The following is a 13,171-nucleotide window of genomic DNA, read 5'->3' as shown; positions in this document are numbered from 1 at the left end:
GGTGGGCAGGTGTCCTCCCTGGGTCCTGGCCCAGAATGCGGGCTCGTCGGTCTGCCTTCTGTTATGGCTGGCCGTCACCCGTGCGGGAGGGCGGGACAGACAGCCCGTCACCTCCTCTTCGTCAGGAGCCTGTACCGATGTGAAGGAGAGAGAGAAGGAAAAGTGAGCAAGTCACGTGGGCTTTGCCCTGTCTGAGCTCCCCGGGGGCTCTGCCTGGCGGGGAAAGCTGGCCACCGGTGGCTGCGGGGACGTGTGGGTATACTCATGTCCCCTGTGTTCTCTCCTGCAGTCTGAACCCGATGGCTTCTCTCATTTCCACCTGTATGTCTGCGCGGCTTTTCTGGTGAGATGGAGGAAGGAAATTCTAGAGGAGAGGGATTTCCAGGTAAGTAAGTGCCTTCTCGAAAGGCCCTGCACTTGCTTTTCTCCTGGGGGAGGTTCACGACACTGTCGTTCTGGGGCTGTCTGAGTCGTGACACTGACCTCTTGCTGTTGGCAAGTGCGGCCACCCGAGCCAGACGCACCTTCCCAGCCTCCCACAGGTGCTTCCTGAGCCCAAGTGTGTCCTCGACATCCCGGCCCCGAGGGGCGGCTGCAGGCATGTGTCCTCCACAGTCCGGCCCCGAGGGGCGGCTGCAGGCTGCGTTGTGTGAAGGGAGGTGCTGCGCCCTGAGCAGATTGCCCCTTGGCAGCTGTGTGACTCGGGCGTGTCAGTTAGCCACTCTGGGCACTTCCCTCAGTGACTCGTCAGCTCTGTGCTCAACTAAGGGTCTCCTTGGGGGCTGAGTCCCCAGCCCCTCCCCCACAAGTGTGCCTCCAGTGTGGCCTGAGTACTATGGGGGTGTTGACCCCTTCACAGGGTGCTCTCCACGGGGCCCCCAGATGTCTCAGCCCTTCTGCTGGTGACCTGGGAAGATGGGGCTCTCGCGTACACGGAAGGGAGCATCAACGGTGGGAACCAGGGACCCCGGGCTCCGCCCCACCTGGCTAGGGACACTCTCTGGCCACTTTACCTCCTTGAGACCCTTGGCTTTTAGGTCAGGGACAACTAGGAGGCCCTATGTCTGGGGTCACAATGAGGCTCTGGGCAGTCTGCTTGGCCTTGCGGCACCCTGGCTGCTTGTGGGAGGTTTGGGGTAGGAGTGCCGGCTGAGCCGCGGGCTGGCCCGTGGAGAGCCCGGCTGCTTCTCTGAGGGAGAAGGGCACAGCTTCCCTGGGGCACAGCGGCCAGCCATGCTGTGACCCCGGCCCGCACGCGCCCCTGTGCTTGCGCTGACTCCCTGAGCGTCTCCTGGGGGACAGATGATACGAGGAGACCGGGGTTCTCCCCCAATGACCCCGTGTGGGATTCCCGTCGCCTCCCTCCTGGGCTCCGCCTTGGGGTGGGGGTGAGGCAGAACGCGGGGTAACAGGAGTTCGTGACCGTGGGGGTGCGTGAGAACGTGCTGAAGTGGGAGGCTTGTCACTGCCCCAGGGGTCACTCTTGAGCCCCGACCCTTGGCAGCCTGAGCCCCATGTGCCTGGGAAATGGCCCTTGAGTCCCTGTTGGGGGGAGAGACTCATAACAAATGAGCCCCTCACAAAGAGGGCTTTGCCACTCTGCCGCCATTTCTTCCCCTGCTCCCCAGACGAGGACAGCGCCACCAGGATGCCCTTCCCGGGTCACGGGGAGGGTGCCAGGCAGCTTGTGCTCGTGAGTGTGAAGTGCCATAAAGGGGCTGGTGCGGAGCTGTCACCCCTGGGCTGGGGGACCTCGGGTGGGAACAGCCCTGCAGATGAGGACCTGGGTGAGGTCGGGGGAGGTTGGCCCCGTGCCCGGTGGGGCCTCCTGTCTTCCCACGCTTCACACAAGAGCCCTTTGAGGGGGCGGCCTGGGGCTCTGCCACGTGGCAGGTGACCCCCCCGAGGCAGCGTTCCTGGTGGCCTGGAAGATGCGTTGCCAAGTCCCGTGGATCCTCAGGGCGCCGCGTTTTCCCAGTGCTTCCCGGAGCCCCGCGTGGCGCTGGCTGTAGACGTGGCCCGGTGCTAGTGGGGGTTCGCGCGGGGGACGGCCCGGAGCGGGCTGCCCGCCTTCTCAGGTCCCGCTCCCGAGCTTGCGATTCGCGGGGCCGGGGATGAGCGGAGCCCGTGCAGAGCGCAGGGAGGACCCGGGGCGTCAGTGTCACGGGGTTGGACGAGCTGCTGGGAGGGAGGTGGCAGTGAGTTGCCGAGGACTGAAGTAAGTGGGAGAGGACACAGGAAAACAGAAATTAAAGAGCCTTTGGCGTCCTGGTGAGTGTGGAGGAATCATGTTTAGGACAGCGAATGCACCCAGGAAGGACAGCCCACGTGACTGAGACCAAGACCCCAAGTCTCCAGCAGGAGAACGTACCCGGCACGAGGCTTTAGAGGCCCCCACGCTCACTCTGCACACCTGTAACGTGCCCCTTGGGAAACAGCGTTGTTTTACGTCATTTTCATAGCAGCAGAATCCCTTCCCGAGGAGAGCGGCTTCCCAGAAGCAGGGAGGCTCCCCTGGTGTCCACTGGGGCCTGCGGTGGGTGCCGGGGCAGGGGCGATGGGCTCTGCCTGCTGCGTTCGGTTTCCCTGAACTCGGGCAGGCGGTGCACCTTGGCTTCGGAGGCTCTCCCGGGCCGGTCCAGCGCAGCCCTCGGAGCCCTCCCTCTGGGCCAGGCTCTGTGCAGACTGTCCCCAGACTCTGTTCCCCCGATGTGTGTGGGCTGGCGGGGGGTGACAGTGCTGGGCCCGGGACAGGGGGCCGTCGGGCTGGGGCAGGGGCCTGCCACAGAGGCATAGAGCAGGGCAGGGAGCCAGGACAGGGCCCCGCGGAGGACAGCCTGCTCTGCAGCTGGGAGGAGGTGAGTGAGGCCCGCGCCGAGCGTGCAGGGGCCCCGGGGATGGGCGCCAGGGTAGGGTGTCAGTCGGGAGACAGCCTGAGAAGGACAGAGCCAGGGAGGACTCCTGACCTTTCCTAACACCTAACACGGTGTTTCGACAGCAGCACGCATGGGGAAGGGGCCCGGGACGTAGCTGCAGAAGGACTCTGGGGCAGGGAGCCCTGAGGGAGGGGTCGGGGGAACAGACTCAGGGGACAGCAGCCAGGACCTAGGGGCCTTACCACATGCCGGGGGAGGGGCGGCCACGGGCAGGGGCATGCACTGGAGGGAATCAGGGCTGGCAGGATTCCCGTGGGGCCACGAGGAGGAGATGTTCGACAGAGCAGGGCGGGGGAATGATGTCACATGTGGTCCAAGCGGTGCCTCTGGGCTTCATGGTGGGGCGGAAGCTTCTGGGAGCTTGGGCACAGGGCCCTTCACTGAGGCCTTGATCTGTGTGCTGTTCTGTCTGTAGCTTAGACTTGAATTCAGAACCGTATGAGACAGACTCAGATGAAGCAAGTGCAGGGGGAGACCCGGTGGGTCTGATCGGGAGCAGAGGGAGGTTACTGCGAGTCTAGATGCAGAGGCCGGGGCGGCCCGAGAACCCTGGGCGGTGAGAGCTGTGCAGACCGCGGTCGCGTCTTCCACGTCTCTGTGGAACATTTGCAGAACGGATCTTCTGAGCTCAGCCGTAAATGTCCAGGTCTGGAAAGCTGGAGTGACACGGGCTGTATTCGGTGAGTGTAACCCTTTCCGGCGAGATGCTAACGAAGTTGAAACGGAATAATCGGGCACGTAGGGGTTGCGGAGGCCGCGCAAGAAGAAAGTGACCCCGGAAACATAGAGTGGCTTTTAGGAGCATGTGGGACGTGGTGCACCTGGGGGCACGGGCGGCTGAGGGTCTGACTTGGTTTTGGCCCTGGTTGTGATCTCAGGGCTGGGGGATCGAGCCCCATGTCAGGCTCTGTGCTCGGGGTGAAGTCGGCTTGAGGTGACCCCTCTGCCCTTCCCCCCACTCATCCTCACTGGCTCGCTCTCTCACATAATAAATAAATAAGCCTTACCCCCCTCCCCCCACCCCAAATAAACCTTACCAAAAAAAAAACCAAACACACACGAGAGGTGATGAACACAGACTCTCAGCCAACGAACTTTTATTATGTTAAAACATTAAAAACACACTAACCCTTTAACTCAAGAAGTTAGCTACGGAAAAATAAAGTCTGCGTGTGATCAAGGTGGTAAAGGCTTAGTACACATAAATGAAGGGTCAGGAAATGGGGTGCGTGTAAGAACTAAGAACATCTTGGATGCCTGGGGGGCTCAGTTGTTAAGCGTCTGCCTTCAGCTCAGGTCGTGATCCCAGGGTCCTGGGATGGAGTCCCGCGTCAGGCTCCTTGCTCGGCAGGGAGTCTGCTTCTCCCTCTGCCTGCCACTCCCTCTGCTTGTGCGCTCGCTCGCTCTCTCTGACAAATAAATATCTTAAAAAAAAAAAAAATCTCACGTAGAAGCCACACACAGATGTCAGTGGAGCAGGCGGCCTTTACCACAGACCCAGACACGCGGGTGCAAACAGCTGTCCTCCTGGGTTTTGGGAAGGCAGAGTGCAGAGATTTAGGGAGCATAGAAAATGCCAGAATTACCACAAGATGAAGGAAAAAAGACAACCCTTGACCGGACCCATAATTTTTCGATAAGTTCCAACGTTTTTAAAAGTCTTACCTTTAAATACAGTTCTGAGGTCAGAACCCGTCTTTCCAGTGAGTTCTCTCAAACGTTCTAAGAACCTGTTGCCATGTGCCCTGGGACTTAGAAAGGGAAATGAAGAACGGGCCTGTGTTGCTCAGAGCCGCCTGCCTGGGCGCTTCCCTCCTGTCGGCCCGTCTCACTCTGGATTATTACTGACCTCTGTCTGTTCTGTGTGTCTGTCTGCACGCCGAGCTGACCGTGTGCAACGCTGTGCGGTGAGGGCCCGTCCCGGCCCTGCTCTCCGTGCCCCTCGGCCCCGGCCCAGCGCCTGACCCGGGAAGGCAGGAACGTCAGCCTGGGTTGAGTAGAGGAATTCTGCATTTATTAATATGAAAGGCAGCACCTATAAGAGTGAAATTAGAATCTAATTCTGCTTAACAATAGAAATACCAATATCCTTGCTAAAGGAGCAGCAGATTCAACCTATTAATAGATTAAATAAAAATATTCCCTGAAGAAGTTTTTCCCAGGAATTCTGAACTGGTCTGCTCTTGACAAATCCTTTGGTGTCAGGGCCCCACGAGTACAGGGCTCCCTTAGAAGGGCTCATGAGCCTCGGGTAGGGTCCGACTCATGGCCACGGTCTGTCACCACGACATGGCAGAGATGTGCAGCTGGGTCTTTCGGGGGAAGGTGCCCAGGAGGAGAGTGAGGGGAGCGGGCTGCAGGCTCCTTGTGCCCTCCCCACGGGAGCCACGCAGAGCGGAGCCTCGTCTCTGCCCTGGGAAGCCCGGAAGACACTGAGAGCCCAGGGTTTTCAGTGCCCCCAGGTCACTGAGATGGTAGATTCCAGAAGCAAAGCTGGTGCGTACTGTAATGCTGTACCAGCCGTGGCCGGGGGCTGGCACGGAGCCCCAGCTTTCCCATGGGGGATCACCTCAGGACCATGTTCCGGATGCCAGCCAAGGGTCAGCCCTGTGGCCAGGCCCCTCGCGAGCCTCGTCTGCCGCACGAACGCTACTGCTCGCTGCTGGTGGAACGTCCTAGCCGTCAGCCGGTGGCATTAGTCTCACGATTTCTTATGAACAGTAGTAGCTTTTCCTGCATTTAATAGTGAAAAAACAACTTTGTCCTCACATCGAATTAAAAGAATCCTCATCTCAACATGCTATAGATGTCTGTGGTCAGTAGCCAGCAGTATGTAGGGGACACTGCGGACTGTCCCCTCTGCATTGGCAGCACGCGTCTGTCTGGGGTACGACGGACCCGTGTTCAGCAGAGACTCCGGGCTCCTGCCCCATCCGGTGCGCGCAGACACACACACATGCCAGGGACGTGAAGAACAGGTTTTCTGGACGCGGGGACTCTCCAGGGAGGAGCTCACACCCGTGCTGGTGTTTGCTGTGAAGGCCCCTGCTGCTTCCTGCTGGGGGAGGCCCGGAGCCTGGCGCAGGGTGGAGGAGGAAGGGGTCTGAGCAGGTGGGGTGCGTCAGAAACCCTTCGCCTGAGCGAGGACCCCGGACCCAACACGTGAAACAGAGCCGACAACGACCTGGTGTGCGGCCCCGCTGGTCTGAGACCGGCTCTCGTGGAGCAGGAGTGAGAGCAAAGCGCCCCCGCTCTGGGGTCAGCCGCGCTGCGAGGGCCGTACCCCTCACCGCGGTGTTCACTGACGGTGGCCAGAGTCCAGGGCCAACCCGGGAAGACGCCCGCTCCCTGGAGCGGCCGCGGTCAGCGCAGCCTTGCCGTCGCGAACGTCTGTCCCTCTGCAGCGCGTGCTCCGAGGTCACAGGCAGGTGGCAAGCAGGAAGGGACTCACCGACAGGCCCCGGATGTAGTCCACGTTTGTAGAATACGGAGAGTCGTGTGACTCGCTGATGGAGGGCAGTCGGCGGTCGGTCCGCAGGACAGTCCACGCAGCTGCCCAGCAGGTGCGTGTGGCGCTCGGGTCGGTCGTGAGGAGTTGAGGTGGACAACGGACGCCACCTGGGACATCAGCGACGCTCTCCACAAGGCCCCTCAACACGGGTGAGGCCGGCGTGGGCAGGCGGGCTCCTTCCTTCCCGCAGGGTGACAGCCGTCAGTAACGTCCGTCCGTCCGGAGCCGTGCCTGCACCCGGTAATGCCCCTTGTTGATGGTTTTGTGAAAACAGCCGTCCGCACCCTGCGAATCCAGGCTGAGGAGGACGGGTCTCCGGGCCGGAGTTCTTGCCGCGTGCGGTGTCCCACGGCTGCCCGAGTCCGCCTTCAGAGCCTTCGGAGCCCAGCTCCGACGCGGGGGCTCCCAGCTCCTAGCACATGCCGTGCGGGGGAGAAGCAGGATCTGAACTCACACGTGTCTGTGTGTGTCTGTGTGTAGGCGTGTGTTTCATCGACGCAGGACGTGTGTACGTGCAGGCATGAGACACACGGTGCCCAGCCGCATGTGACCCCACGCACGCATGCACGTCGATTGCAGATCTGTGTGTGCACACGCGAGGTCCACGTGCCGATCCACATGTGTGTGTAGCTACAAGGATGACCCGAGTGTGCTTGTGTCCCGTGCACAGACAGAAGACGGAACAGAAGCAGGTCTCAGCGTTAGCCTTCCTGAGTCTTGGTCAGGGCCATTATGCAGATCTTATTTCTTATTCGAACTTCTGAAGCATTTTCCTCTTCCTCTCACTATGGGATCAACGGGGCTTTCCCCTTGGGTTCGTTCCCAGTTGAAGGAAGGGAGACTGCTCGAGGAGGGGTCCGGCCCACAGCCGGTGCTCTGGGGCGCTGGCCTCTGCGACCCGGGCCCTTCCTTGATCCCACAGCAGGTGTCCCTCTATAGTGGGATCCCGGTGGCCCCGTGTGTCGCTCAGCTCACGCACACGTGTGGATGCTCACACCTCTGGTCCTCAAAGGCAAGAAGCATGTGCTGCCCTCTGAGGACCCTCAGTGACACGAGGCGCCCGTGTGTGTTGGGGTGGGGATGGCTGCTCCCTGAAAGGGGGACTGAGGGGAGAAGGTGAAAGGTCGAAGGGTGGCGTGAAGAGGGAGGAGCATAGACTCTGGCCACCCCCCCACGCCCCAAAACGGTTTCTGAAGCTGCTCGTGGGCTGTTGAGACCATCCCTTTCCTTTGGCCAAGGTGCCACGATGGGGCCTTCTTGTCTGCTGCGCAGCCAGCCTGGGGGCGCTCTCTCCGTTGAGTGGGGCTTCTTCGCGCCCTGTCATCTGTCCCCTTCCATGGGGGCAGGGTGGCTGAGGTCATCTCTCGCAACTGTTCAGCATCCCTGTCCAGACTGGGCCGCAGTCCAGGGTGTGACCTTCGAGCCCCTGCCCGGCGCAGCCCTGCACTCGGCAGACCTCCCGGTGTGCGCCCCTGCAGACCTCAGAGATCTGTGGTCAGGAACAGCTTCGTGGGGCGTCTCGGACTGAGAGACAGAAACGCAGCAGCACTTAAAGCCTGTACTTCTCGGAGCCCGTACGGGGCCCGGCGTGCAGGAGTGACCCGAGGTGGCCTCCCCGTGGCCTGTCCGCCAGCCGTGGGGGCCCGGGTGCTCCCCTCTGCCACAGCCTCACGGGCAGCCTCAAAGCAGACGCTCCTGAGCTCGGGCCTGTGTCTGCCTGGCCTCCGGGCCTTAGGCTCAGCTCTAGCTTTAGAAGTCCCTGCGGAGGCAGGTGGAGAGAAGCCACGTGCACTCGCCTGGGAAGGCTTTGTACTCTCTCCGGGGGACGATTGTGTGCGGGTGCCCAGGAGGTGCCAGTCCCTCCAGGAGGCTGCTGAGTGTCCCTGTGGGTCCTGCCAGCCCAGGCCTCTAGGTGGCCTGGGGTGGCGCCTCTGTCCGCTTTGGGCCATCCATCCCGCTGTCCCCTTTGGAAGTCAGAGAGGTCAGAGTCCGTGCAGACACTCCGGGCGGTTTTCCTTCCCACGCGGGGCGGTGACCTGCCCCGGGCCGTGTGGGGAGCAGATGGAAGGATGCTCGGCGTCCACTGCTCCGCACACCTTCACGTGGGGCTCCTACGTGCTCGCGGACAAGTTCCTAGCCGCCACGCCACGCCCATGCACCAGGGTGTATGCATGCCCCCTCCAGCTGACGAGTTCGCGGGCCAGACGCAGCCCTGGGCAGGGGTCCGGTCTCCATCAGACCGGGTCCGTCCCGCAGTGCTGGGCGCCCCGCGGTGGGTGGACGGTTCTGCACGGTTTGCGTTCCATCCTGTGTTCATTTGAAGCAGCAAATGTCACGGAATGCCAGAGTAAAGATCAATTGTCTCTTCCTTGATTATCTCAAGACCTTTTAAAGACAAAATCAGGTCAATTGAAAGCTAATCTTCACGTGGACTGTTGTGCCATCGTGCACTCCCGCAGGTGGCTGTGTGTGTGAGGGCTTGTGTGGCCGTGTGTGGTTGTGTGTGGTGTGGGGTTTGTGTGTCTGTGTCTGGTGCGTGGCCCGTGTGCTGTGGAGCCGTGCCCAGGCCGAGGGGCATCCGGGCCCCCACCCATCAACCTGGAAGGGGAGGCAGGACGGTGAGGGGACAGTTGGGGAGCATCAGGCCTCCGTTTCCTTGTTGGAAGGGGACAGCAGGCGTACCCTGCCATCTGAGCTCACGCAGTTGCTGGAGGGGTGCGTGAGGTCACGGACGGAGGAGGGGCTCGGAGCTGCTGTGCACACGCACGCTCACACTCGGAGTCTCTGACCAACCCGGGCGGGGAAGGAATCGATTCTGTCCTTTCGATCTCTGAACAACAGGCCCGTTCTTCCTTGCACGCGGAGATTTGCTTAAATGGTCATGAAGCAAACCCTCCGTGTCTCCTGTGGAACCAGACCCCTGGGGCTTCCACTGTCCTGTTGGTGCAGCGCTGGGGCTTCCTGTGTGGCTGAGCTGCACCCTCCCCGTCGTGACGGCGGGTGGTGCTGCGGTGTCCCCTGCTGGGAGAAGTCCAGGGACGGTGGCCTCACGGGATGTGCCTGGTGGGCGTCTCCCTGGGACAGGTGTCTTACACGGCCCGTCCGCCCTAGCCGTGTGGGCTGGACTCGGATCCCTGATTGAAGGGACTCAGGCCTCTCCTGGCCCACCCACCTGCTGCCCATCGCGCTGCCCTGGCGTCTGCCCCACGGCTCCCCAGTGCTCCCCGCCGCGGGGGGGGGGGGGCTTGTGGGGTGGCAGCGGCCTTTGGCGAGACTCCGTGACAGGGGAGGCAGGAGGAGCTGGGATCCTGTCCTGTCCCGTCCTGTCCACTCCTAACCCACCTTTCCTATCCCTGGCCTGTCCCCTGTTGCTGCTGTTGCTGTCGCTGGGATCTGCCTGCCCGGCCCCGGTCCCTGGCGCTCCTCCCATGATTGTTTCATTTGCTGTGATTGCAATTCCCCAGGCGTTTTTTGGAGGGAGATGGGAGTCTGCACAAGACTGGAGAAAATCGATTTTCTCCCATGACTGTCCTCAGACATATCTCTATTTTAACTAAATCATCTCTCGCTGCGGTGGGTTTCATTTTCCCTGTGGGATTGAGCTGGGGGCACTTGAGCCTGTGGGATCCCGGTGACTGCGGGGCAGCATGCAGGCCGCTCCCTGTCCCCGCCTCTGGCTCCGGGAGAGACAGCACGAGCCCCAGCCAGGGCAGCCGGCCGGCCTCCATGTTCAGGGTGCTCAGAGGAAGGTGTGTGTGACAGGCAAGCTCTGGGACTCTCGGCCCGAGTGGAAATGTGCATCCCTGACCTGCCAGCCCGAGAGCAGAGCCGGGGACATGTCCACACGTCTCCTCCAGACGTCCCGTGTTCCTCCTCTCTCCTGACACGACGCTCGAACGGATACCGTGGCCTCTTAGGAGGGGGTGCTTGGACTTTGTGTTGTGGTCCTGTCGGTGAGGGGTCTCTGCTCACTTCCTGAGAGCCACACGTCCTGCGGGGGTTCAGTAGGAGCCTGGCACCCCTACGGTAAGCAGGTGCCAGCTCGTCGTTTCCGCTGCCATTGGCGGAGGCCCGAGGCGTCTCCATAGACTCAGGGAAACGAACTCCGCGGAGTGGCTCCCGGCACGGAGAGGAGAGGGCTTGGGGGGGGCGACCCCACGTATTCTTGCCCCAATCACATGCACTTCATGATGGTTTTTATTGTATTAAAGGTGTTCAGGTGTGTGATTTTTACTTTTATTTTCATTTTATTTTACTGTAAGCAGGCTCCACACCCAGCACAGAGTCCAGCACAGGGCTTGGTCTCACCACCCCGAGATCAGCACCTGAGCTGAGATCCAGAGTCGGGTGCTTAACCAGCAGAGCCCCCCAGACGCCCACGTGCGTGTGATTCTTAAAGACAAAAAGTTCTAGAAGGGTTTGTACCAAGCATGCCCCTCTCCCCACGTACTTCCAGATCAAGAGGCGGCCACGTTCAGCCTTTTCAGTCGTTCTGTTTTTGTGTGCATCTCTGCCGACGTAAGTGCTGTTTCTTTTCAGGTTTTTCAGCTTTCATGACGTTCTGCGGCGGGAACACCTGCCTTCTTACCGTGCACTGGCCGTCCGTCCTCCTTGGCGCCTCTCCTGGAGGCCTTGCCCGGACAGACAGACACACACACACGCACACACATGACCCCGTGGGACCCCTTTCCCACGGGGGGGCCTGGCCAGACGCCAGGTGGGGCCGCTCCTCGTGGCCGTGCCGCCGTCACTCACGGAGTCGCCTCGTTCTGCCCCGCACCCGCTCTGTCAGCCTCGCGGTTCGCAGCCGGCCTTGTTCCCGCGAACCGTTCCCCGACTCGTCCTGGCAGCTCCTGAGACGTGCTGTGGCCCGGGAGGTCGATGGCAGGAGTCCTGCACACAGTTGTCTTTGGGACCGGGGTCCGTGTGCTTCGGGAGAGCCCCCCTCCCTCGCGGCCTGGCGCTCCTGGTGCTGCATGGTCTCCTGCTTTAGCAGAGCCGGGCCTCTGGGCCCCCCAATCAGGCCACAGCCGGGGAGGCCCGAGAGGAGCATGTTGCGGGCGCACTCGGGCAGAGCGTGGAGCGGTGGTCGGCCTCTGCGGCCCCCGCTTTCTCTCCGTGCGCCCCGTGCCGCCGCCCCGATGCCAGCTGCGTCCGTGGGCTCCGGCGCTTCACCTGCCCCCTTGCTGCCAGCCCTTCTGCCACTCTGTCCTCCCCACCCCCCAGCTGGTGTCTGGCGTCTGGTGACACTCTGGTCGTTGTCCAGCCGGAGCCGCCAGTGAGCCCGTGTGCTCTGGAAGCCTCCAGCTTTTCCCCTCAGAAAACTCCCGTACGTTGTGAATGGCTGCCGCATTTCTCCCTGGGGTGCCAGTGGGAAGGTGGGCTTCGGTTCGGCCCGCATTTCTGATCCGTCCGAGTTTGCTGTTTTGTTTGCATCTGTTCCATCGTGCAGAGAATCTGAACAACTGGAACCTTTGAAAGCCCAGGTCCCTGGCCCTCAGCCCCAGAAGTCCTGGCCCGGGGGGCTGGTGGGGGCCCCCAGGGACGCAGAGGCTCTGCCCACGTGGAACCACCCGGCGGGGTCGGCTGGCTCCCTCTGGCTCTCATATTCTGACCCACTTAGCTGCGTGTGTTGAAGATCTTGCCGTACCCTCCCACTCCCGCAGGGGAGTGTCCTGACGGGCACAGTCGTGCGGCCTCCTGGGCTCCCTGTCCACCTGCCGTGCCCGTCGCAGCACCTGCTGGATTCCCTCCACCCCCAGCCGGTCAGGCCTCAAGGTTCCACGGCCCTGCTGAGCTGGACTGCCGCGTCCCGGGGTCTGTGCCGCAGCCACCGCTCACCCTGACCCCAGGAAGCCGGGACGGCCCAGCTCCGCTGTCGGGCCCTCCACGCCCTGGCCAGGACACGGCGCCCTCCTGGCTCGAGTCCCCCCCCCCCCGCCACGTGGCCTGCATTCCTCTGCACCTGGCTGTGCACCTCATCTCCTTGGGAGACCTGCCTGGACTGCTGGCTGTCCTCGTCCCAGCTTAGTGCTGCCTGCTGGGAGAGGGTTGCTCTCCTCCTCGATGGGCTCGTCGGGGGTCCGGACTGTCACCACCCAGCCACGTGGGACGTGTCAGGGATGCATTTGTGGAAACGCCACGTTACCTAAGTGACTCATGTCAAGATAAGCAGGTGGTTGTGTTTCCGTTGGAACCAAGCTCTTGACCTCCCTGGATGGATGCTGAGTTCGCCTCGAGATCTGGCCTCATTCAGGGCCCGGTATGTGAGCGTGGGGCCTGGGGGCCACTGTGGTCTTAGGGAGCCGCGTGTGCTCTGTGGGGCTTGAGAAAATTGGGCTCTGGAAAGTGACATTAGCAAATGTTTAGGTCGTGACGTAGCAAATAGCGTCCTGTCCATTCCGCTAACCGTGCAGCCTCACGGTCTCCGGATCTGCTGGTCCTTGAGCACAGACCGTGGGTTAGACTCTGTCCCTCCATGGCAGACTCCAGGGGCGCACAGGACGTCTTGGAAACCAAGACGCTTTTCACCGGAGCCCCTGGCAGCTAATCTCAAAGCAAAATCATAAAAATCCTTCCATGTTTTCATTTAAAATGATGCTTGATGTGACTGATGGCTGCGTGTCGGTCTGCTTATGAGGGGCGGAGCCTCTGTGGGTCCCTGGGATTCGTCCTTGGGCCACGGTCCCAGTACCCCCAGCCTACATGTGGGACAGCAGGGGCC

General features: G+C 61.7%; 1 protein-coding gene across 2 annotated transcripts in view; it reads left to right on the top strand.

Annotated features, from left to right (window-relative positions):
* The window catches only part of TBC1D22A (TBC1 domain family member 22A), a 298,612-nt gene that overhangs the window by 268,582 nt on the left and 16,859 nt on the right, over positions 1–13,171 (top strand). For both annotated transcript variants that reach the window (XM_046013568.1, XM_046013567.1), the window contains one exon: positions 290–385. In XM_046013568.1, the coding sequence (XP_045869524.1) occupies positions 290–385 (96 nt within the window). The remainder of the gene's footprint in view (positions 1–289; positions 386–13,171) is intronic.

This window comes from Meles meles, chromosome 7 (assembly GCF_922984935.1).
Source record: "Meles meles chromosome 7, mMelMel3.1 paternal haplotype, whole genome shotgun sequence".
NCBI lineage: Eukaryota > Metazoa > Chordata > Mammalia > Carnivora > Mustelidae > Meles > Meles meles.
Note: the sequence above shows the minus strand (reverse complement) of the source record. Positions and strands in the feature narration are given on the sequence as shown.